Source organism: Vespa crabro, chromosome 3 (genome assembly GCF_910589235.1).
Source record: "Vespa crabro chromosome 3, iyVesCrab1.2, whole genome shotgun sequence".
NCBI lineage: Eukaryota > Metazoa > Arthropoda > Insecta > Hymenoptera > Vespidae > Vespa > Vespa crabro.
The window spans coordinates 14,657,871-14,680,797 of NC_060957.1; the positions used below are offsets into that span (position 1 = coordinate 14,657,871).

Sequence of the window (22,927 nt, forward strand, 5' to 3'; positions counted from 1 at the left end):
TTCGTTGTGAAAACTCGCTCCTGTACCAGGAGAGCGATAGGTGCAAGTGGGGAGAGAGAGAGAGGTTAGAGTGAAAGTGGATCAATACGACGACGCGTACGAACGTTTGACCCGCCTGGTGGCGTACGAGAATGGAGTCTCCATCCTAAAGCCGTATCGTACGTTCGTTGAGAGAGAACGCTCGCGTTGAATAAGTATCTCTCGACACTTTGTTCGAGGGAACAAAGAAAAAGGGGGAAAAGAAGGAAGAGGACGATTTTGTATTTCTTTAAACGACTCGTCGTCTCGCGATTCGATCCGTTGCATTCTCGCATCCTCGACGATCGAATACTCCGAGCGTTTTTCAACGAATCCATATGCGATCGTGGTATCGTGCGAACTTATTACTTTTCTTTTTGTTTTTATAAGTAAGTGAACAAAGTTTCGGAATTGCGATTTGTGCGACCTTGGGAAAGATCGTGATTCGAGGCTCGAACGAGAGAGCGTTCTTTAGAAAGCCTTTCTAAACGTAATAATAGATACCAGTCACGGATCGATTGACCGCGATGAATCGGACCGATATCGTGTAAGTAGACTTCTTGGCGAGTAGGCGCATCCTTAACTCCATAATCTCGTCCAACGAATGTACCATCGTAGAATGTCGAAGGAATGATTTGTCGGGCGAATAATTTCCCATGGCTGAGGCTCTTACGGTGTACCATTTTGGTAGCACTCGTGATATATGTCTCCTTTCTAATCGTTTGGTACAAGAAAAATTTTCCTCTAAGGAGCCCGGCCTCTGTCCCAAGTAACGACGACAAGGAGAAGGAAGATAACGCGATCGAGAGCCTATTTTTCGAATTGGAGGCCGCGACGGTCGGAAAGAAGGAACGAGATCGTTACGAGAACGTTGCTCTCGATCGTATCTCGGACGAGGAGAGTATAAGGGAGCACGAGGAGACGGAGAATCGTGAGGATCCGAAAAGTTTGTTGGAGGATATCTTTCGAAGGGCGGACGTCGACGAGAATCAATTGTTGGACATTCAGGAACTTGCTAAATGGATTCACGCTAAGATCACGGAACACGTTCGTCGTGCTATGAGAGACAACGTCGGTCTCTTCACTGCCATCGACAATAATCCAAGAAATGGTAAGGAAACGGTAAGGAAATGTTTTAAACCGGTCACGTTCGCATTTCCTTCGATCAGAATCACCGTCCAAGCACCGTACCTTGAGATTAATAAATTAGACAGCGTTAGAAAGAGAAGGAAATTTTCTACTTTCATATAGTTTCCTATCCATTATGTTATATCCTTTGGAAATCGCCCGAAAATAATTGGACACAATATTGAATTTGAAATTGTTCGATCGAAAGATTGCCTTTTCATTTCGCTTTCCTCTATGTCCTCGTATAGGCGAAGTTTCGTGGGAGGAATACCACGCGCACTTTTTACGAATGCACGGTTTCTCGGAGAGTTACGTTCGCTCGCACGACAAGAGGCACAGGGAAATGTCGAGGACGTTGAAGGAGAGCATCATGAGGGACAGAGCTAGGTGGACGGACGCGGCGAGAAACGATCCGGAGAAATTGACGTTGGACGAATTTTTGGCCTTTACTCATCCGGAAAGCAGTCACAGGGCACTCTTGCAAATGGTGGAGGATCTCTTTGAGAAATTTGGTAATCCGACCGATTACCGATTATCATTATTATTCCATTATATCATTATATCGTATCTACGTCGTCGTCGTCGTCGTCGTCGTCGTCGTCGTCGTCGTCGTCGTCGTCGTCGTCGTCGTCGTCGTCGTCCTCCTTCTCCTCCTCCTCCTTGTCTATATTGTTATTCACTTAGATCGTGACGGCGACGAGCAACTGACGGAGGACGAATTTTCGGATTTGCCGTCCGAAGGTGTTGGCTTGGAACTCGACGAAGATCGGCATCAAACCGTCGGAGGTAGCGCCGACAGGCGAAAGGAGTTTCGTCACCTCATCGACAAAAATAAAAATGGGAAGGCAGACCGTACCGAACTCTTGGTCGGTGTTTCGTATCTCATTTTGTATTCGTTCTCTCGCATTTCTCCTCTTTTCCTACTTTCTTTCTCTCTCTCTCTTTCTTTTTCTTTTCTTTCTAGATGTATATCGATCCACGAAATCCGAGGCACGCGATTCAAGAGGCCCAACATTTGATCAGTCTCTCGGATATTAATCTCGACGGGAAATTAAATCTCTCGGAAGTTTTGAGCAAGACGGATCTCTTCTTATGCAGTAAAATGGTCGACACCGAGAAAAGTTTCCACGACGAATTCTGATATCGATATATCTGGGAAATCTCGATATCCTCGGAGGATGCGTAGTATAAGCGATATATTATTATATATTAAAAAAGACAATACTCTTTTATAGTCTTTATGCCGGACTACCGATTAGATTTCTGACAACGCGTCTGTGATAGTCTCTTCGACGTAAAATATCATTTCGATTAACGTGTAGCTATGTTATTAAGGTACACTATATTCTATAAATACGATATCGCGTTATAGTAAAAGAAGGGTACTCACCTTGTCGGATCGATTCGATTCGATTCGCCGTTTCGACGTATATCGAACAGTTTTGGTATCAACATTTAAGCGTTAAGGAGTCGATAAATCCGTCCTTCGTATAACTTTCTATGTACGATTTTTTGTTCCTTCGATTCTGCGTTTTATCACGGTCGATCATCGATCGATCCATATTTTAAAATATCACAATAATTTGCGGGACGGTAGCTACATGATAGAGAGCTACATAGAACATTTTTTCTTTTGTTTTGTCTTGTATTAGAAAGTAACGAAGCAAGAGCATATTTACGCATACTCTATAGAGGTACATGTATCGTAGAACGGGATATATTATACATAGAACGGTTCCTATATATTGTCACCTTTGTGTCTTTCTATCGCAATAAAATCATTTTTTCCAATATATATATATATATACATACATATACGGAGAGAGAGAGGTATGTGCGTTTTCGAACTGATATCACCTCACTCACCTCTCCTCGTATTTTCGATTTGGAGAAAGGGAATGAGAGCCAAGCCTTTTATGCTTCCACGGCTTTTTCATATTTTTATTAACAACAATCGACATGTATCGATTTTACAGAGACTCGAGAAACAAATAATATTTATTATCGGCTTAAGCACTTGGGCACGAGCCAAGTTTGAAAAAGTTTGACAAAAATCTCTAATTGCATGGGCAATTTCTATAATGTATAATTAGGTACGTACCAGCGGTGAGAGAGGAGACGAAGAGGAGGCGAGTATATTGTACCGTATTCGCGTATGGACGCAGAATTTCTTTACCGAATATGTTAATTACCATGTACAATGCAAAGCAATAAATTTCTTATTTATATCGTGTATTAAAAGGACGTTTCTAAGATTTGCGTGGATATGGATAATGTAATCTTTAAACTATATTCCCTCGCGAGCAATCGTAACTTACGATTTTTCTAAACGATATAAGGACACTTTTGTCATGCAACTTTCTCGTAGTTTGCAAATCGAAAACGACGATAATAATACACAATAGCCACTCCTCTTAGTTTCTATTTGCTCTCATGTTTTATCTTTAGCTGTCGGTTATCGGTCAATTATCGAAATTAGTCAAAGTTTTTTATTTTTATCTTCATCCGTTCAATCAATATCAAGAGATTAGCCTTTTCCCGTGTAATTTTTTTTTTATTATTAATTACCCAATGCTAATCGAATTGGCAAGATGCCCTAATTACGTGTTTCGAAAAAGCTCTACAACAACAACATTTAATATGTGATTTTTATTATTTTTCTTTTTTATCAAGCACGTCAATCAAGTCCTTATCTTATATGTCTATAAAATGTCATATCGTAAACCTTATAGCTTACACTTGAGAGTATTAATATTTCTTATTTCTACGTGGGTACACATATAAGTTATAGGATATACACGCTTAAAAAGGACTTTTCATTATTCTTTAGGATAACAATCTCCCGAACGACGATTTCGTGCGGCGCACTACGTCCGTAGACTCGTTAAAAGAAAGAAAAGAAAGAAAAACAAGAAAAAGAAATCAATCTTTCCTTGAATTTAGAATTAATCTGATATTATATATAGGTATGTATACATGCGTGCGATAACACCCGTTCATCGTCGTTCGACGTTGTTCAAGTTCGAACTTTACGAACTCTCTATTCGTCCAAATCTGCGAATCGATCATAATCACTCATCGCGTTTTCTCACACTTTTCGAGATCGAGTTAGAAACTTTTAGTTAATACAACTTAGATAGCTTCATAGATTGCTCAACTTGCGCGAAGCGATCGTTGAACATTATTTTTTCCAAGCGATTCATTTTAATCTCATCGAATTTGGCTCGAATAATATTTCACCATACTCGATGATAACAATAAAGGATATAGAGAAAATAGTTGCGAGATTACTTTAGACGATTGATGTTTAGATAGTGATCGTGTAATCATTGGCTTCATCAATGAGTTGCTCGTTATCCGTCTTCGTCTTCGTCGTCGTCGTCGTCGTTGTGGTCGTCGTTGTGGTCGTCGTGGTCGTCCTCGTCGTCGTCGTCGTCGTCGTCGTCGTCGTCGTCGTAGTCGTCGTAGTCGTCGTACTCGTCATCGTCGTCGTTGTCGTTGTCAAGTTCAAAGGCATCGCTGGATGTTCAATAACTCGAGGGGATGTTCTAACGCGAGCCTTGTTTCTAGATGTTGAAGATTCGCAAGAACTGCCATACTCAGAGCGCCGTTCTGCAAACATGTTAGATATACATGTGCGAATGAATCGACGTTCGTTATATTCCTCTCTCTCTCTCTCTCTCTTTCTCTCCCTCTCTCTCTCTCTCTCTCTCTCTCTCTCTCTCTCTAATAGACCAAATTAAATATTCATATTAAGTATTCATCATTTATACAATGGAATTTCCTTTATTTATACAATGTAATAATACGATATAACTCCGAACAATGCGCGCCCACTATTCTACGAATTACAGTTGCAACTAATCTAATTTCGTAACTCCGACAACGCAAACCTATTCTATTTAAAAGTCGTTTTCCTCTACGAGCGTGGGTGGCATCAGAGTGCGTGAATTTTGTGCGTACTGTAGTAGAATGGAAAAAGAGAAGGATAAAAGAAAAATCGCATCTTTCAACGAAAACGTCGTCAAACGAAATGAGACAATTTTTACGTTGGAGAAATGTATGAGAAAATATTTTCCGAGGCATCGAACGCCGACAGATATATATATATTTATCGTTTGGATGCTATTTCCGGAAATAACGAATCAACGTAATAATAGCTTTTTCTATTAATTTTCATGACCGATCGATTAACTTTTTTTTTTTTCTTTTCATCGTAACGCGTTAGCGAGAAAAAGGTAAACTTACCCGAGGTTATTCGATAAGGCTGACAACCGCTGTAAGTCGACTGTCTTCTCGCTTGAAGGTCCGTTCCTCTTAGGAATAGATAGACGGAGATGGTCTTGTCCAGAGCTAGTCTCACCTGTCGTCATGATGGCAATAATTGATATTTATAAGGTATGCTTGTAAATATACACCATTGAAAATTCATCGATAAATCCCAGCGTTTCTTCGATATACTTTATCATTAGCTGGATTTATCGACTTATTCTCATCGAACGATCCGTACGAAAGTTGACCGCAATTTTGCGCACGGGACAAAGATTATACACGCGCGTCTCCTCGTTAACGATTCTCTCTCACACGCGTGCATTTTAATTCCTGCGAAAGGAAGAGAGAGAGAGAGAGAGAGAGAGAGAGAGAGAGAGAGAGAGAAAGAGCTTTGTTTGCTCCATACTCTTCGTCATTAAACACCCAGATGTATTTCTATTTAAGTGCATCATCGATCGCTTAAATTCCAGGCCATGTTCATATTTTAGTATGATCGGTTTAACTCGCTAATTATTGCTCGAAATTTTGTCAATCTTTCGAAATTGATTTTAATGCTAATGAGTCGAAGAAACTTTCCAAGGCATACACCGAGAGAAATAAATTCTATAGTTCTCTAACAAGTTCTTTCTTTATTTCAATATTTCGATCGCAAATATTCAATTGTCTTGAGGGAATGCGATGGAAGGTTTCCTTCCGTCTATTTCCAAGAGAATTTCTTACCTCGCCATTGAGGAAGCAATAAAGGGTCGCAATAAAGAGGCCCTGGAAAGATGTAAGGAAATGCGTCGAATACGACCACAAGGCAAATTTCTTAACGTTGTCCAGCGGAGCTTCGATCATGAATAAGATGTTGGTGATACCCAACAAGGGTAATAAAACTACGGCCGCTCTCACAGCTTTTCTGAAAATCATAAAGGTCAAAGATTATAACTCGAACGATCGAAAAAATTGTCATTTTTACGAACGTTCTTTCTCTCCTTTGTTTTCTATTTTATTCGAGTCGACGAACGTCAAAGATGAAGTATCCGGAGAAGAATGTTTTCCTTTCGCAATTACAATCGGTGAATAGCGATCGATAGTTTTCTTATTAATTACGTAATAAGATATGCGGCGAGTAACTTTCTCGTTTCGTCACATAATTCAATGACGACGTATTACGACGAATTAAGAAAGAAAACGCGTGTTCGTCGACCGAATAAAAAGTTGAGAGATTTATTCGACGATAACAATCTATTTTATTCAGTCGGAGCTTACAAAACTTTTTCAATCTCGCTGGTGTGACTTTGCCGTAGCTTCATCACCAACACGCGTATGATGTTGAGCAGGAACAAAAAATTCAGCTGAAACGTTTAGAGAGAAAGAAAGAGGACGAATTAAAACCTGACGAATTAAAACCCGGAATACGTGTAGGTATCATTTTGTTCTTTTCTTTTTCTTTAGAAATATTCATTTTAATGATTTTCTTTTTGAATCTGCTAAAAATGTGTCTACGTATCAATGTGTCTATGTATCTTCGATGACATTTTTGTTTGGAAGAAAAAAAAAAAGAAGGAAAAAAGAGAAAAACCGATCAATACTTACCAGTATTAAGACATATCTCGGACCTTCGATAATCCAAAAGTAGGAAGATAAATTGTATCCCGACCAACATCTCAAAAATCTATCGAAAGAGATAGATCGCTTTAGAAAGGAGTCCCTTACGTTCTAGCAACATCAAAGATATTTTGATAATGCGAAAAGCTTTTAGCGATACGAGAGGTTTGTAAAACCTACTTCGATTTGGGATGATAGTAAAGCGCTGTGACGATGGCCCAGATCAACGTTATCACGACGGGACATCCCCAGCCCACGAATCGGTACATACGGTAATAAGACGTCTCTTGAAAGACGGTCACTGCGATAGCAACGAGAAGAAGTATTAGTCTTGAAATGTTTAGGTCAACTCATTCGCAAAATCTCATAAAAATAATTTCTTTCGAACGAGCTTTCGATCAATTTGAAAAACGAAAAGAAGTTATGGCCGTATAGGGAAGCACTTGTGTTCTTCGTCAAGAAAAGTGCGATCAAAGCGAGTAAAGCGGATATGTTCGTTAACGGATGCAAATGGCCCGTTTAACATGCATGGAAATTCGTCTACTCTCCTTCTTCTTCGCTCCCTCCCCCATTTTTTAATTCCTCTTCCTTTTCGCGCCGTCACATCCTCTTTGTACGCATTTATTACGTACGCCTTCTTCCTATTTCTTACACGATTATTTTACACGAGAGAGAGAGAGAGAGAGAGAGAGAGAGAGAGAGAGAGAGAGAGAGAGAGACGAGCATTAATGCGTAAGAGGTAACGCACGATCGCGAACAGAGGTGAAAAGTAAATGGTAAGGTCGTTCAAACGAACAGAGGATTTCCTGACTTTCTGAGAAGAACTTGTTCGTACGCGCCTCTATGTAAATATTTATATCGTCCGTTCCTTTATAGTTTTTATATGCACATATTTAAATTCCATGTAATATATTCTATGTAACTGTACAGTACATGGGTAAACGGTATCTCGTTGTTGGCTGTTCGTTGCTCCGTCGGCTCTAGTCGTTCGAATCTAATAGTCATCAGACATGCGGAGACATTAAATTTTACTCACCGGTAACCATGTTGTGAAGGAAGAGACCCTCGATGAACATCCACGTAAACATGGCGGTCTTAGCGTACTCCAACAAAACGTAATTGGCCTCGCAGAGAAACGGCTACGAAAGACACAAAGGTACGGTACATACAATATATAATATATAATAGTTATCGAGTCGAATTCAACGTTAATGGACTCACCGTATTTCCTATGCCACGTTGCGTGCCATGTGTTTTCTTTCTCAAAAGTTCGATGTCTATGTACAAGATCAATCTTATTAGAACTTGAATGACCATGGCAACGAAAAGGTTCTTATGTATCCTTGTCCTGGTATTCCTCAGTGACCTATCAAAAGTTTAGGAATTATTATTCGTACCTAAATCGTTTAATATGCAATTTCCGTTCTTATTTATCCGATGAATTTCGTTTACGATGAACGGATTTAAGAAACTTACCTGAATCGACAAAAAATTGCCAAAGAGACGAGCAAGGCCACCAACGATATGCTCAATCCGACGAATTCGAGAGTGCGCGTTTTTTCGGCTATGTCCATTTTCATCTGAAAGAAAGGAGCACTTTTGTAATGGCAACATCTACGAGACCTCTTTCGCTCCTCGGTACTCTTTCCGATAAGAAGAGAAAAAGGAAAAAGAAAACTATGGAATGTTTTTTCATTGGGAGAAACCAAGTTTAAACTTCTTCGTTCTCGTTAGATGAACATTCAACATTTATCAAAATATTGTTTCAATGCGAGCAAATCAATCCCGCTGGTTACTTCGTCGTATAAATATTGAATGCCGTTATATAAGAGCGAAACTTTCGTTTTTGTTTGAGCATAATCGTAAGCATAACTAAAATCGATTTTCCGACGGGAAGTCAATAATATAATATTATGTTCCAACGACGATCGACCGGTATCTACCCCACTCTGGTGATTTATGTTGCACGTTAGAACACTTTGTCCTTTAAGAGATAATTAACTCGAGATCGAATTTCTTTACGATCGATAACGGCTGATCGTTGCTTTATCCAACGAATGGTGGAGATACGAAAGAAAGGATAAGAATGAAGTCTCTTTCTCTCTTATACGCTTTTCCAAGCTTCGAATTTTTAGACAGCTGTCGACACATCCTACGCTAACCAGCCCGAATATATATATATATATATATATATATATATATATATATATATATATATATATATGTTACTAAGTACGTATATCGAGTAGATTTTAACGAATCCGCCAATGGAAAAATGTCGATATTTCTCAAACGTTTTGCAATTTCAAAGATCGAATTAGAAATCAAAATATAATCATTTATTCATTAGATGGGTCTATAATATTAGTTCTAGAGATTTTGCTATATAAGAGAGGAAAGTATATAAATGGAAAGTATGCAAATGGAAGGCATCGATTAACATTTACTCGGCTTTCGATCAACCCTTTCGAAGAATCGATTATATTTACGATCCCGTCGGCAGCCTATGATTTTTCGATCATAAAATGTAACTGGTCTCGGTCGTCTCAATATCTTATTTAACAAGCTTATTTTCTTTCAGCCGTCAAAGAAAATTGAACGAGCCAAAAGCGATCAAATTCGTTAGGGCTGCGTCTTACGTTTAAGTCTTTTCGTAGCGCTTGTTAAACTTTTCAATTTATTACCTCTCCTTCCTGCGTGTTTGTGTAAACCTTCTCATGGAAATGAAGTATTTCCGGCGTCATGCAGGTCGTATAATTTGCCCATCCGTGAGTCGACTCTGCGCCGGTCGAACTTCTGTTTTGTCCTTCCCATCGTCCGTTGTAACCACACTTCTTTTCCACGAATTCTAAAATAAGAAATTTTTCCTTCGAGAGGCATCCATCCAGGAGTATTGGTTGTCCTCAGGTAAATACATAAATCGTCGATACGTAAAGTTGCACAAGGACGTAAGAATTGAATGACGATTGAGAAAACGACCCTGATAAGATCCGATTAAACGGCCCTGATCGCGATTCTAACACGATCGTTGTAAAAAATTCGATCCGAAAATAACGAGTCAGATACGTCGAGACTTGCTAATAAATCTTCTATTTTCTCGCGAGTTGGCGCGAGTTTAACGCTATCTAGAGAAGTATAATCGCGGATCCGCAAAGAAACGAGGTCAGTCTTTTTAAATGCTACCACATAAACGTGCGAAGAAAGAAAGAAAGAAATACCTTAAGCGAGTATAAAGATATGCTTTTAGCAGGATAGTGTAACGTTTCAATCTTCCATATTCTCCTGGAAGAAGAATATTTCCTAGATTCCTAAGAACTTTTTCTAAGACAATTTCGACTTCGAATTCCTCGTTATATTTAAAACGCGAGATAGTTGCAAATCGCTTTCTACTTTCCGTAAAAGAGTTGGAAGGTACCAAATGAGAGAAAAATCATTTGCGTTACTTTATCGAGACATTTCGATCAAAGTGGGTCGAGTGAGCATCAACTTCGAAACTGATTATTTGTCGTCCTATCGGAACTATATTTCGAAATTTCCGCGACCCAAGTTCATCCATGCTAATGCGCGTGTGTTTCATTCTGTCCCAACAAATCGATCCGATTTTACTCTAGCGAAATCGCTGAAAAAACGTCAAGTTACATAACATTTAACTGTAACATAAAATATCTTTTTTCCTTTTTTTTTCCTTTTTTTTCCTTTTTTTTCTCAGTATCAGATTCTCGATGTAAATGCACGCATGAAATATTTTCCCTATGATACCATCTTTATAATATCCTTCCGATCCATGTTTCTTTCCATTCATTTTCCTTTCGACTTGACGGTTCGATGTATTTCACAAAGCGTTCCCATTGACACGGAAAAAAAGCCTTTGTTCCTGGCCAAAATAAAAATCAACGCGTCGCCATCGAAGAAGCAATAATTTTTATTATTTACGCAACAATTCCATTGATATGAAACGACGAAGGGAAACAATTTCGTTCCTTTCTGAGTCCTATATCCCTTTCCATCGAGTCATTCTGTTATCCTTCGTTCAAAATATATACCGTGAGCTTTATCCTTTAATATATATATATATATATATATCTCTCTCTCTCTCAGGAAATTCGAGTATGGCGCAGTTCTCAGCTAACGCAAGGAATTCCCAAGGGACCAAAGTTGCTGGCAAACACGAACTATCTTGGTTCGAGTCGAACGAGAGAGAAAAACAAGCGTTAGGATAAAATTCGTGTTATTCCTGTATCGCGTATGTCAGAGCGTTACGTATCGTTAAATTGGAAATCCCTTACGGAGGAGCTACTACGAATAGATTTTATCCATTTTTTCGGCTTAATGTTTCATTTATATGCAAGTCAAGGGTTACTTACTCGTCGTATCGAAACCATCCTCGAAAGGGCATCTTTGCTTGACCGTACTGAAAGCTTTCGTCGGCGGCCAACAAAGCAACGAGTCCCAGACAGAATTGCACCATAGCTCTACGAAAATATAAGCAAAGGAAAGAGTCGTTTCTTTTTCTTTTTAGAGAGTCTATGTATCGAAAAGAGAGGAAAAAAATGAGAAAGAGAACATTACCTCCATGCGGTGGTGTAAAATTTTTGTACCGAATGTCGCAGAGCTCCAAGGTGCTGCCTCTTGTATCGAGGCCATCCATTATTCGTCTATTTGTCCATTTCAACTACATCTAGTAAGCAACTACATCTTCGACGTTGCAGTTATGACTGCTTTCTCTTCTTCGTTATTATATTTTCTCGTTTCACCTTGTCGAAAAGAAATATTTCTTTATCTTTCTTTACGTAAATTTATGTCTTTTCTCGATTGAAAGAGTCAAAAATCAGATTCGTCGAATCACTAAAAGAGTATTAATTTTTTAATTTAAAGACTCGAAAAAAATAAAATCGAAGACTTAAATCGGTTTTCTTTGATCGAAATTAATTTTTCTCGATAAACCGATTTACGTCCCATGGTCTTATTCCTTAGTTACTCCGCTGAGTTGGTTAGCATATCAAGTTCTAAGTGAAAACTATTTTATACAAAGTTTCTTGCTAGAAGGGATCATGTACTTTCTCCTCCTCTTTCGCCGTTCTTAACAATTCAAACAACGAGTATGTCTTCTCTCCTTGAAACGTCTTTCGTTTTGTAAGAAAGAGAACTATTCGAATATCTGAATATTCAAATAGAATTTCTTTGTTTTTGAATAATTTCGTGATCTGAAACAGAAGAAAATTCATATCGATATTAATATATAGATAGAACATATGTCGCGCGAGTTTGATAAGTACGTATTTTCTTCTCTAATATTTATACGATGCATCTATATTTTTCATCATGCTTCGTGAAAACTTGAAAAAATATAAACACCGAATTTTCATCGTTTCATTTTAAATTTATATTTTAGCTCAAAATCGATTCGTACTTATTTATGCTTGCTCAAATCTATTACCGAGTTTTAATATTATTTTTAATTTGCGTTATCAAAGTAGCTCTGCTAAATGGGCTTTTACGTAGTTTTTTAACGTTAAAAGTAATGCGCGCCAAATAACGGCCATCGATTTCCACGTGCACTGGATGCATTCGAAAGTTCACCTTTTTCTCTTTCTTTTTCTCTTTCTTTACACTTTATTTACACTTTATTTACACTTTAGTGATTTACTTTAATCGTTTCGATCGATTCATTTTCATCCCTCTACGTTCATATATAACATAATTTTCATATTTTCTAATAGTAAATCGAATGAAAAAAAGAAACGTCCCCCTACGCAGTCTCAAATTGGCTGTATGTTTGTTCTGTGGATGTCACTAATTACTAGTAATTAGTACCTACATCTTCTTCCGATACATCGGTCGATTGCCAAACGAATGATTTTCGAAGATGCATCGACCGAAATAATCGGAGTATCGTCGCGTTTATAAAATATTGGCGTGTCGTCGGCTTTCGTCGTATATTTATGTCATAATATTTGGTTTTTCGAATTTATCGTTTTTATACTAGCGCTAGATATTGTTTCACGTTTTGACGATAATCCTGATCGATCGATTTTCGTATCATATTCGCATTTCTTATGCTCTGTAACGTAAATATATACATATATATGCGCGCGTGTACACGCGAGTCAGTACGACATTAGGACTTTCCGTATATTTCATCGTATACATTACGAAGCAGCAGAGCTCATCAACTTGGGATATCGTGTTTTTAATTCGCAGCTGCTACAGAATCTCGGTATATATAGGTATATTTCTTCAATAAAATTTCACACCGGGCTTAATATAGAAAGGTAAGCGTATGTATATATATATATATATATATATATATATATATATATATATATATATACTCGTACATATCTCGGAATGAAAATTTGACTGTGTTTTTCTGCTTATAGTGCGACGAAATTCGTCCTCGAGCAAGAAGACGTCAAGAAAGAGCCGAGTGGTTTCGTTCGGCCGAGTGGTCTCAAGTACCCTCACATTGTTACAAGATACCGCGTCGACGTAAAATTCCGTATATTTTTTTCTTGACAAAATACGCATTTACTTTATCATTCCAAATATTTATCTCGTATATTTTATTTCAAGTATCTACTACATTAAATACGTATATCAATTTTATCTATAGCTCCATACTTTCCAAATATTTACTTTTTCATTTATAAGTTATTTATGAGATTTCACCATGTTTAATCCATTTTTTTTCGGTCAATCAGTTTTAACGAATAATTGCGTGTGCAAGACGGTCTTACGATTAGACCAACGTATTTGTTCGTTTTTTAACTCGTTTTAATTTTTTTTCTTCACAGCTAACTAGACCGCGAATGAAATAAAATAAAAGTCAATAAAATTTCGCCAGTTAGATTCGATGCTGAGTCTGATTGCGTTGATTCTACATAGATTTAAGAAAGTACATTTTGAAAATACATTTTGCAAAAGTTTCTTTTACTGTTTTTATATTTACAGAACGAAGGTAATAATGATTTTGTTTTTTGATCTTTTCGCGATTCTGCCATGTAAACGAAAATCGTTTCTTGGACAACTTCTACGTCGATCATTTAAACCTAGTAACCACAACTATTTCGACATACATCGAGGACGTATGTTCAAAAACCATCAAAGAACTTTTCCGAAGCAGTCAGCTTATAAATTAAAATCACTCTGATATATTCATAATGCCGATAACGTGTAATCGGTGTGGCTTACTCCTTGTAATATTTGACCATGAATATAATCCACTCGTAGATTTGTTTGTTCGTCTTTTTTTTTTTCTTTTTGTAATTTGATCTAACATAGGGTTATTTAAAATCGTCTCAACGCGATCTCTCAATTAATACGATAATTACGTATGAACGTACGTATACGTATAAGTAGATTATCTCGGTAGAATTGACGTTAATCGTGTGACTTAGTGAAAAGAGCATGGAAAATATATTATGCTTCACGAATTTAAATAGAGTCCATTACGAAGTGTCCTTGGTAATGGAAATGATGTCTAAAGGATATCACAAAACTGCACTAATAATGCAGTAAAAATTATAGCAACTGTACAATTTGCGTTGCGAATAATAGATAAGCTTTGTGCGAAAAGAAAAGCCGTATCCTATTCAAAGCCTATATACCTATCTATTTATCCGTCCTATCGATTAGACGCGAAAACCAACGTTGAATGCTTGCGAGCCCTTTGGAAATTATGTAATTGGTATAGAAATGTTGTCGGTGATTACGTATCAGCCAATTACTGTTCCCGATCGTACCTGTCTCGATCGTCATTACCATCGTTAAATTCGATAAGATAATGCTAAGGATAATGTCAAAATTATGTCCAAAATCGGAATATTTTTTTCATTCTTTTTTACGGAAGAACAAGTAAAATGATATAATCTATACACCGTTTTATCGCGATTATAATTAGAAACTCGAATCGAGTAGAAAGAGTCGTCGATGTGGGAGTGAATAGTGGTGGTATTCGGCTGATATATGACAGGACCAGTAACAAAATTGCGCAAGTGAATAGATATTGCACTTAAAACTTTTCCCTAGAGGGGAAAGAGCAATTAAATCGACAAGTATCGTATTTTCCATCTAATATACGTATCTTCTTCAAAAATTACTTTTGATTAAAATGAAAGTATATAAGTTGCGTGATTGCATCTAGAAAGCATGTCCGACAGAGTGCAATTTACATGAGAGTACACTTGGCAAGTATTTTTTTTTCTTCTTCGCGGACAAAAATTTGAACAAAGAGAAAACTAATAAAAAATAATCCCCCAGTTAATCTTATATTAAATTTAAGCGGATAACATGCTCTGTGTCCTCCTCGTTTCTTTTTATTTTTTCTTTTTTCTTTTTTCTTTTTTTTTTTTTACTTACCCCAGAACATTCATCTACGAAGACATTCCGCGCAAAATCTTTCCTTCTCATCTTGTTATCATATTATATATTTGTATGCGTATCTATATTTATATTTTCTAGATCGCCTTTACAGTCGCAGAAATACTTGATACGTTCGATTTCGTTTTTCGATCAAAATCAATATCAATCGTGACCTTACATATTTCTTATATTGGTGATAACGTACCTTCCAATCGTTCCGAGCATTTCTATTGGCTCTTTTATTTCCTTGGATCTACGATGCATTTGAAAAGGGGAGATATGGATATTCCGCGACGGTATCAAAGGTATCTATGCGATACGCATCGTCGCGTATACCCGTCGCGTATCACCCGTAAGATCAAAAGTGGCACGATAGTTATATTCCGTATGCGAGGAGGATTCTGTAGCAAATTTAATATGACATAGATGTTGCCATTCTAACAATCCTATCTTATTGCCATACTCGTACTCATTTATGGCGTATTAAAAGAAATAATCATCCGTGGGCCTTCGAGTTGCGCTATGATCAAACATTGAAATATATTATAGTAGATTTGAAAAATTTTTTAAACGATAAAATTAAATATTGAATATTGATATTAATACCAAATATCAAATATAGAAATTTGTAATTTTTCGTGAACTCGACGTCTTGTTTGATGATTGAATAGGTCGGCTCCACTCGAGGTATGGATTCGTTTATACACATTATGCAGAAATAATGCGAAGTGAAAGGTGCAACAGAAGATTAAAGAAATTTTTTAGGCTTAGCGTTTACTCAGCGTAAAAGATATAAAAATGAAAGAATGGTAGAAAGAAGAATCGCATTTCTATTTAAAGTACGCTCGTAGCCAGCTTTTTGCGGGAAAATGGGACGATCGATTGGAAGAAGAGGGATGCCACGGAGGTAACCAAGGGGGCAAGGGCATCCTTTTCAGTAGGTCAGAATTTCTAACGCGAAACGTCGTAGCGTATAACAACGGGAATGTTGAACTAGCCACGTTCGAGGACACTACGCTTCTCGAGGAAAAATAGAAAAGTGTTAATACGGAAGCACGGGCGAGACAGTACCTTTTCGGTTAAATGCCTATTTTGCGATCGCGTTTCTCGCCTTACGTTCGCCGTCTCTGCCTGCCTCTTCGATTACGTGACTCGCTTAAATCGGCTTATCCGGTGGAAGGATAACATTTTATCTAAAAATTTTTATGAAAACCTACGAAGAATTCAGGCGAGGACGTGAGAGAAAGAGAAACGGAAAAATTCATTTCTACATAAAAACATATTGTACTTAGCAATAATAATTAGAGTGATAAAATAACATCTCTCGCTTCAACTTCTTTGATAAAAAGAACTAATGAAAAACTAACATTATTAATTGATATTTTAAATGAACGTTTAAGCAATCTTTGGAAAAATCTTGTCGTAAAGTGACAAATAAGACGATAGCACAAGTTTCGATACACGTAAATAGACCCGAGTGCACCGTTAATGCTCAAGGAGCACTATTGAAAGCGATCTGCTCTATATTATTAAAAAACTGACAAATCGACGAGATTAACAAGAGAGAGAGAGAGAGAGAGAGAGAGAGAGAGAATTTTGTTTCTTCTACTAATAATAATCGGTTTTATTATAATAATTTAATTGATTTTAATTTGTAATGCTTACGTAATGAAAGCAAAGCTTATTTGGCTGAGTATTTTTTGTATTAGTCATTCATATTTGTTACGTAATATCATTTAAATGATTACTTATAAGGCCTTTACGTATAAATCGTTGCAAGTATTTTATATAAAATTAATCTACTCATTACTCGCGTATTCTATAATAATAAAAAATGAAAAGTGAAAAACAAAAGATTGGGAAATTAATTAAATCCGTACAAAGCTATATGGCTGTTTACTCAACCGTCATTAATACCGATAGAAAAAATTAATTTATTTATCGCATGAAAATGACAGCGGACCATAAAGTATAAGTGGCGGTGATATAGAGGTCCTTTAAAACGCACTAAACATGATCTTATATACGTCGTTCCACTTGACGTTACATTAAAAACCACGACCTACTTATGTACTTAATTATGTACGTAAGTATTGTTATGTCCTATTTTTCATTTTTTTCTTATTGCTTGTTTTGTTTTGTTTTTGTTGGCAATTCAACGGAAAATATCTTTTCTTCATTTCTTTTTTTTTTGGTTTTTTAAACAACTTTACGATCTTGACAATTTTTAATAGCGTTACTCTGTGATGCTCACCGATTACACGTTGAATTCGAATCTCGTAATACGTGCCTCGTAATCTCTCAAAAGTTAAAGATAGAAAGTTAAAGACTACAATATATTCGACCACAAGTTCTAAGGGTAATGTAACCGGCTATTAATAAAAAATATTATTCGTTTCTCTCTGAGACAATGCATAAAGAAAGGCTATTTTAAATATTCTTAATACAGACGTATGATCCGAGAACATTCAAATGAACAGTGATTATTCAAATAAAGATAACTTAATATAGAAAGTTTAGATATATTTGTATATTTACATATATACTTACTTAATGCTCTCTTAAAAAGGGTTTCCTTTTGTATTATGCGTAATGGTATTACTGTGCGTATCTAGTACAGTAGTTTATTTTCATATTCTATCGAATGATATGAAGAATCAACGAACTTTTCGATCTCGGGAAGAGAGACTAATTTTTCCCCTATTGGTTCAAGAAAATGGCAACAGAAACTTCGAAACTTTTGATTTTTATATTAATCGATTGATCTTATTGGACCAGCGTTACAATAGTGGAAAAGGACGGCGTCCGAGGGAAATTTCATATTAATCGGCCGATGTAAGAAGGGAAGAATTACTATTCGCGACTCGTGCGTGCGTGGGTATGTTTGCTCGTTGGTCGCATTAACGAACGCGTTTACGGCATTCCGAATTAGCGTAGCTAAGGTGCGAATTAAATGGTCGATCGACAAAAGGTTTCAATTTGGTAAATAATTTATTTTGCCTGTTCGTTCCGTTGCCTGTCGTTCATTCCTCGGCAAACGTGTCGAGAAATATAACGATGAAAGTCACGACGAACATCTCGGTAAATGTCTTGCTCTAGAACGAAACAATAGAGATTGGCGGCTCCTTGGCAAGTCGGCAAGTACTAGCGGTGTCCGACAACGAAGAAGTCTACACGTTCATGCGTGAAAAAGAAGGAGGACGAGGAAGCTCGTGACGTGCGTGCCATATATCAGAGAAATTCGAACTAACAATACTCAATACTTCCTTCTACCGGATTGCTTTCAAACGCATGTACGAATGCTTCCTGTAATTACATCCTAATGATACGCCTTGCCGGAGTACAATTCTTTCATTAACCATTTTGTTTATTCGAGCACCTTTAGAAGAGTTTTTACAATATTCGCTAATGCGTCAATATCATATTCGCTCATTATATTGTTTATTCGTTCGACATGATCAAACTTGATCGCATTAAAACTTAGAGTGCCACGCAACGTCTCATCGAATAACATTGTATCATATATGCTTGTCCTCTCGCAAAGCTTTCTCGATGAAAACGTACGAAATGACTTTTTCACTTATAAATGGATACGTCAGAGAATCTTGATTTGGGGTGTAACTAATCGACAAAGAACGCTCGATCAAGTACAATATCGATATTAATTGCATCAAAAAGGATCGTTACACTAACTCGTTCTCGTCATTTGCCCAATTGATACGATACGATCGATAAATCCGTAAAGACACACATCTTTGCAATCTCCTGTAAAACGAACTATATCGAAGTTAAACGGTGAAAACACGCTAGAGGAGTGAAGGGGGGGGGGGAGAGGGAGGACAAAGAAATTGCGACGAGTTACTGTCTCGAAACCGTAGGAAAATACGGAAAGTAAATTTAACTGATCTGAGAGAGTATTACAGAGTATTATGGAGCATTGGATGCCAGAGAGAAAATGGATAAATTCAAACGAGCAAAAAGACGAGAGACAAAGGGAAGATGAGAGGAGATAATACTGATAGTAGAATGAGAGTAGAATGAGATGGAGCCAAAACTACTGTACATTAGCTGGTTTATAAAATGTCCAACGATCATTATTACATAAGCAAGATGAATTAAGTACGATCAACATGTTATACGAAATGCCTTCGCTCGAGTTGAATTTCAAAACGTTACATGCAACAAAAAAAAACATTTCTATTGACGTACTCTAAAAAATAAACGTACGAGTTTTTCGTTGTTTTTAAGAAATTTCTTGATCGAAATCTTTTGACAGATACTCTTAGAGAGAGAGAGAGAGAGAGAGAGAGAGAGAGAGAGAGAGAGGGCTTATTTTTCGACGTATTTAAGTATTTTAATTACGTAAATATTCTCACGTATCAAAGCGTCGTTCCTTTCGAAACTGCATTAATATCTTGGAAATTAGCTTAGCAGCGTTTTTATGACGCGTCGATATCATAATATTGATAATAGCTAAGTGTAATATTAATATCGGGCAAAATATTCATGATAATAATTGAGATATTAAGAATCCGCATCCACCGATATTACGAGTACAGAGGTCATAGTATCTGGTAAAGCTTTTCCAATGATAAAGCAATATGTCTCTCTCGTTAATACAGCTATGAATTGACAAGGCTATCGGTAATACGATGCACACTGAAATAATAGACGTTTTAATACAGTCGATATTTGGGACGATGAGAATCGTTGTAAAGTAACGTAAAACCCATGCGACCGTACGACGGCTTTTATCGTTGTCTCTTAGTTTCTTATCTTCCAAAGGCCTCGTTATAAAAAGTTTATATTTACCAATTGGAATATTGCAAGAATAATCGTGATAAAAATAATAAAGGATTTAATTTAATTTAAATGGAGAACGCACCGTACCGTCCGTTCGTAGCTTTCTTCTACTCTTTATAGATTTAAAGAATACGAATAAGATTGCTCGTGGAGAAAAAAAAAATATTCGGGTAAGTAGTTATTTTCTCCTTCCCATGGTTATTTACTTACATTGATATATTTCATCGAAAATCAACAAAAGAACCAAATCGATTACCTTCGATAAATAGAAATGTAAAATCTACTGCACGCGCACATTCTCCCAATGATCGATCCCGTTTCTTTCGTATCAATGGCAAAAACTAAAGAATTCGGACGTTTATCTTTACTTCGAAAGAATATTTTTCCTACGATAATAGATATAGCAGGTATATAATTAAATTATATGACATGTAATTTTTTGGCAAATAAACGATATTTTTTCGCGAATTAATAACCTTGGAAGTAACCTTGAACCACATTTTTTCGAACGATAGATCGGAGAAGTCGTCTTTCGAGGTCGAGTGGGAAAACGATTCGACCGTAAGCTCGATGGTCAGTGAATACGGAGTCAGAGAGAGAGAGAGAGAGAGAAGGAGAGTATTCCTCTATCGTCGAGACTTGGTTCTGTCGGCTTCAAAAATTGAACGAAGGAGATGTGGTTGACTGGGCCAACGATTCGAAACTTAACAATCTTCGAGCGCCTCAATTTTGTAACTTCTCAAAGATTCATCTATTTTCAAGCAAGACCTCATTTTTGATTCTTCCGAAAGGAAGTCGATAATTTTCATCCCAACGCGATGACAACGATTTGTCGAACGATATTCGCGATTTTTTACCTCTTCGGAATGTTTTTCGCATATAATTTTTTCCATAAAAAAGAGCAAGAAATAAAGTGAAGTAAAGTGAATAAAAGTAAGACTAGTCGAATGAAAAACGATATAATCGAACGATTATTAAAGAAGCCCTATAACGACGATCGCTCGATGGCCGATATTCTGAATCGAATCAGAAATCATAATATCCCTTCGGCGCGGTGCCTGTAATCATGAAATGACCACTTACGATGCTTTTTCCAAGCTTACTTCGCGAATTGGGTCGGCTTCTTTTCGTAATTTCATACGTTATAGAAGGCGCATTTATTACTTTTTCATAATCGCCGAGTCGAAGGGATCCTTCGTTTAGAAAATCGCTTAACGTTCGACTCGCAAGTCGAACGGTTTCAAATGTTATTTAATGTTAGTGGCTTAGGTGAGCATGACTTCGATACGATAGCGGAAATGAATAAGACAATTGCGTTCGTGTTTAATAATTTGAAAAATATTCTCGAGATGGAGCACTTGGAGAAACTCACCGAGCGAGATCCTCCGGTTGAATTCTCTTTTCCTCGATGGAAAAGGAGATTTTCGCGTCTGACGACGCGACATTCCGAGCGACGATCACGTCGACGATGATACGACGACGGTGCCGGTCAACATTTTTCAACGATCATCGAAAGAAATTGGAATTTTCATTAACGAGAATAGAAAAAGAAAATCGAACATGAATGGATGACGTAGTCAGAATATTAATGACATAAGATAGATGAATGATAAAGATAGATGAGTGATATAATAAATAGAGAGAGAGAGAGAGAGTACAATGATAAAGGAGGAATAGACGATAACGCGTCGATGTACGCGCGCGAACTGTTCCTGACGTTCGTCAGGCGCGCATTCCTCCCTGAGTCGAACTCTGCCCCTCCATCTCCAGTCGTTCCGATTATCATTTCGCGATTGGTCCTCCCCCATTCATCGCTCCCTCCCCCCCCCCCCTCTGCCCCGCCGATCATACTCTCGACGATTAAAACACGTTTCCTTGCCTCTTTAAATGCAATTTCTTTTTCGTCAACGCATAAGTGTCCAATTTCAAAATAATCAGACGCGCGTCCATTTTTATTAAATTTATTTACTCATCGGGAAAGTTTGTTCGGTTTATCGACTATAATTCGGTAAATATTCGTCTATCGGATATATAATCGGTAAACAAGTAAACAAGTAATAAAAATAAAGTGCTTAGAGACGGGAATGAGCATCGTTCGCGTGCTCAACTTGCCGTTTCACTTTCGTGATTCATCTTACGAAATAGCCAATAAGCCTATAAAGCCCACCCACCCCTACGATTCTTTTATGAACGTAAAATAAAGCGAACAAAAATTTCTTTGAAATTTCTATTAGCAGATACTATCGAATGAAGTTCCATCCGCAATTTCTTATTTTTATTTCTAATTGGCCATTATGCGAGACCGCGTATAAATCAATATCTCGACAACGTAAAAATTTATTAATCGCATATCGCGCGATCCTTCCTTCGTCTACGATATCTTTTATAACTTTTTCATTTCAAAGTAATATATAGATTGTAGTAAAAGAGAATAGTATTGAAACAAACGGGTTTTCATTAAAAGTTCACGTACATTGGCGTGTTTTGTTGTGATAAAATTGGTTAACGGGGACTCCTTTGTTAATTGAATCCAAACGAAGAACGTGCATGCTTATCGACTTGACACGGCTTACGCAAAAGGCTACGATCGTTAATTAATTTATCGTTCTAACGACGATAAAGCTAACGCGAATCGGTGGAATGATTAATTACAACGAATGTTCTCCATACCGAACGAGGGGTAGAAAAGAGAAGATGCCCTTTTACGTAAGTCGAACGAGGGTTTGGGATTAACGCGTATTATCCCGAGTCA

At 37.2% G+C, this 22,927-nt stretch overlaps 2 protein-coding genes and 1 long non-coding RNA gene across 11 annotated transcripts; 2 read left to right on the forward strand and 1 right to left on the reverse strand.

The window, feature by feature from the left end:
• Window positions 1–85: 85 nt before the first annotated feature.
• On the forward strand, window positions 86–3,387 carry LOC124422616 (45 kDa calcium-binding protein). Of its 2 annotated transcripts, XM_046959324.1 has the most exons (5): window positions 86–565; window positions 768–1,129; window positions 1,395–1,658; window positions 1,831–2,012; window positions 2,111–3,387. In XM_046959324.1, exons 1-5 carry the CDS (start codon window positions 546–548, stop codon window positions 2,285–2,287), a joined length of 1,005 nt encoding a protein of 334 aa, XP_046815280.1. In that variant the 5' UTR covers window positions 86–545; the 3' UTR covers window positions 2,288–3,387. The 2 variants fall into 2 exon arrangements, with proteins under 2 accessions (XP_046815280.1, XP_046815279.1); XM_046959323.1 differs by having other exon boundaries at window positions 86–1,129.
• Window positions 3,059–22,430, reverse strand: LOC124422614 (PDF receptor). Of its 8 annotated transcripts, none has more exons than XM_046959315.1 (14): window positions 21,548–22,430; window positions 12,069–12,215; window positions 11,581–11,765; window positions 11,376–11,483; window positions 9,696–9,859; window positions 8,488–8,591; window positions 8,233–8,377; window positions 8,048–8,150; window positions 7,192–7,312; window positions 7,000–7,078; window positions 6,673–6,758; window positions 6,139–6,319; window positions 5,395–5,509; window positions 3,059–4,758 (listed from the first exon to the last, which is right to left on the reverse strand). In XM_046959315.1, the coding sequence occupies exons 3-14, from the start codon at window positions 11,657–11,659 to the stop codon at window positions 4,454–4,456; spliced, it is 1,590 nt and encodes a 529-aa protein (XP_046815271.1). In that variant the 5' UTR covers window positions 11,660–11,765; window positions 12,069–12,215; window positions 21,548–22,430; the 3' UTR covers window positions 3,059–4,453. The 8 variants fall into 8 exon arrangements, with proteins under 8 accessions (XP_046815271.1, XP_046815274.1, XP_046815273.1 ...); XM_046959318.1 differs by having other exon boundaries at window positions 11,581–11,856; XM_046959317.1 differs by lacking the exon at window positions 21,548–22,430 and adding exons at window positions 15,578–15,892; window positions 15,979–21,522 and having other exon boundaries at window positions 11,581–12,215.
• LOC124422621 lies at window positions 12,222–13,865 on the forward strand. The gene is made up of 2 exons (XR_006941892.1): window positions 12,222–13,283; window positions 13,392–13,865. It is a non-coding gene; the product is annotated as an uncharacterized LOC124422621 (long non-coding RNA).
• Window positions 22,431–22,927: the final 497 nt, after the last annotated feature.

Excerpts from the sequence above, each read along its gene's own strand:
- LOC124422616 (XM_046959323.1), top strand. The coding sequence starts at position 649 with ATGATTTGTCGGGCGAATAATTTCCCATGGCTGAGGCTCTTACGGTGT. Across the intron at positions 1,130-1,394 it reads CGACAATAATCCAAGAAATG|GCGAAGTTTCGTGGGAGGAA; the intron begins GTAAGGAAACGG and ends GTCCTCGTATAG. Across the intron at positions 2,013-2,110 it reads CAGACCGTACCGAACTCTTG|ATGTATATCGATCCACGAAA; the intron begins GTCGGTGTTTCG and ends TTTTCTTTCTAG.
- LOC124422614 (XM_046959319.1), bottom strand. The coding sequence starts at position 11,659 with ATGGATGGCCTCGATACAAGAGGCAGCACCTTGGAGCTCTGCGACATT. Across the intron at positions 8,378-8,487 it reads GCAATTTTTTGTCGATTCAG|GTCACTGAGGAATACCAGGA; the intron begins GTAAGTTTCTTA and ends AACTTTTGATAG. Across the intron at positions 7,313-8,047 it reads CCTTCACAACATGGTTACCG|TGACCGTCTTTCAAGAGACG; the intron begins GTGAGTAAAATT and ends TTGCTATCGCAG.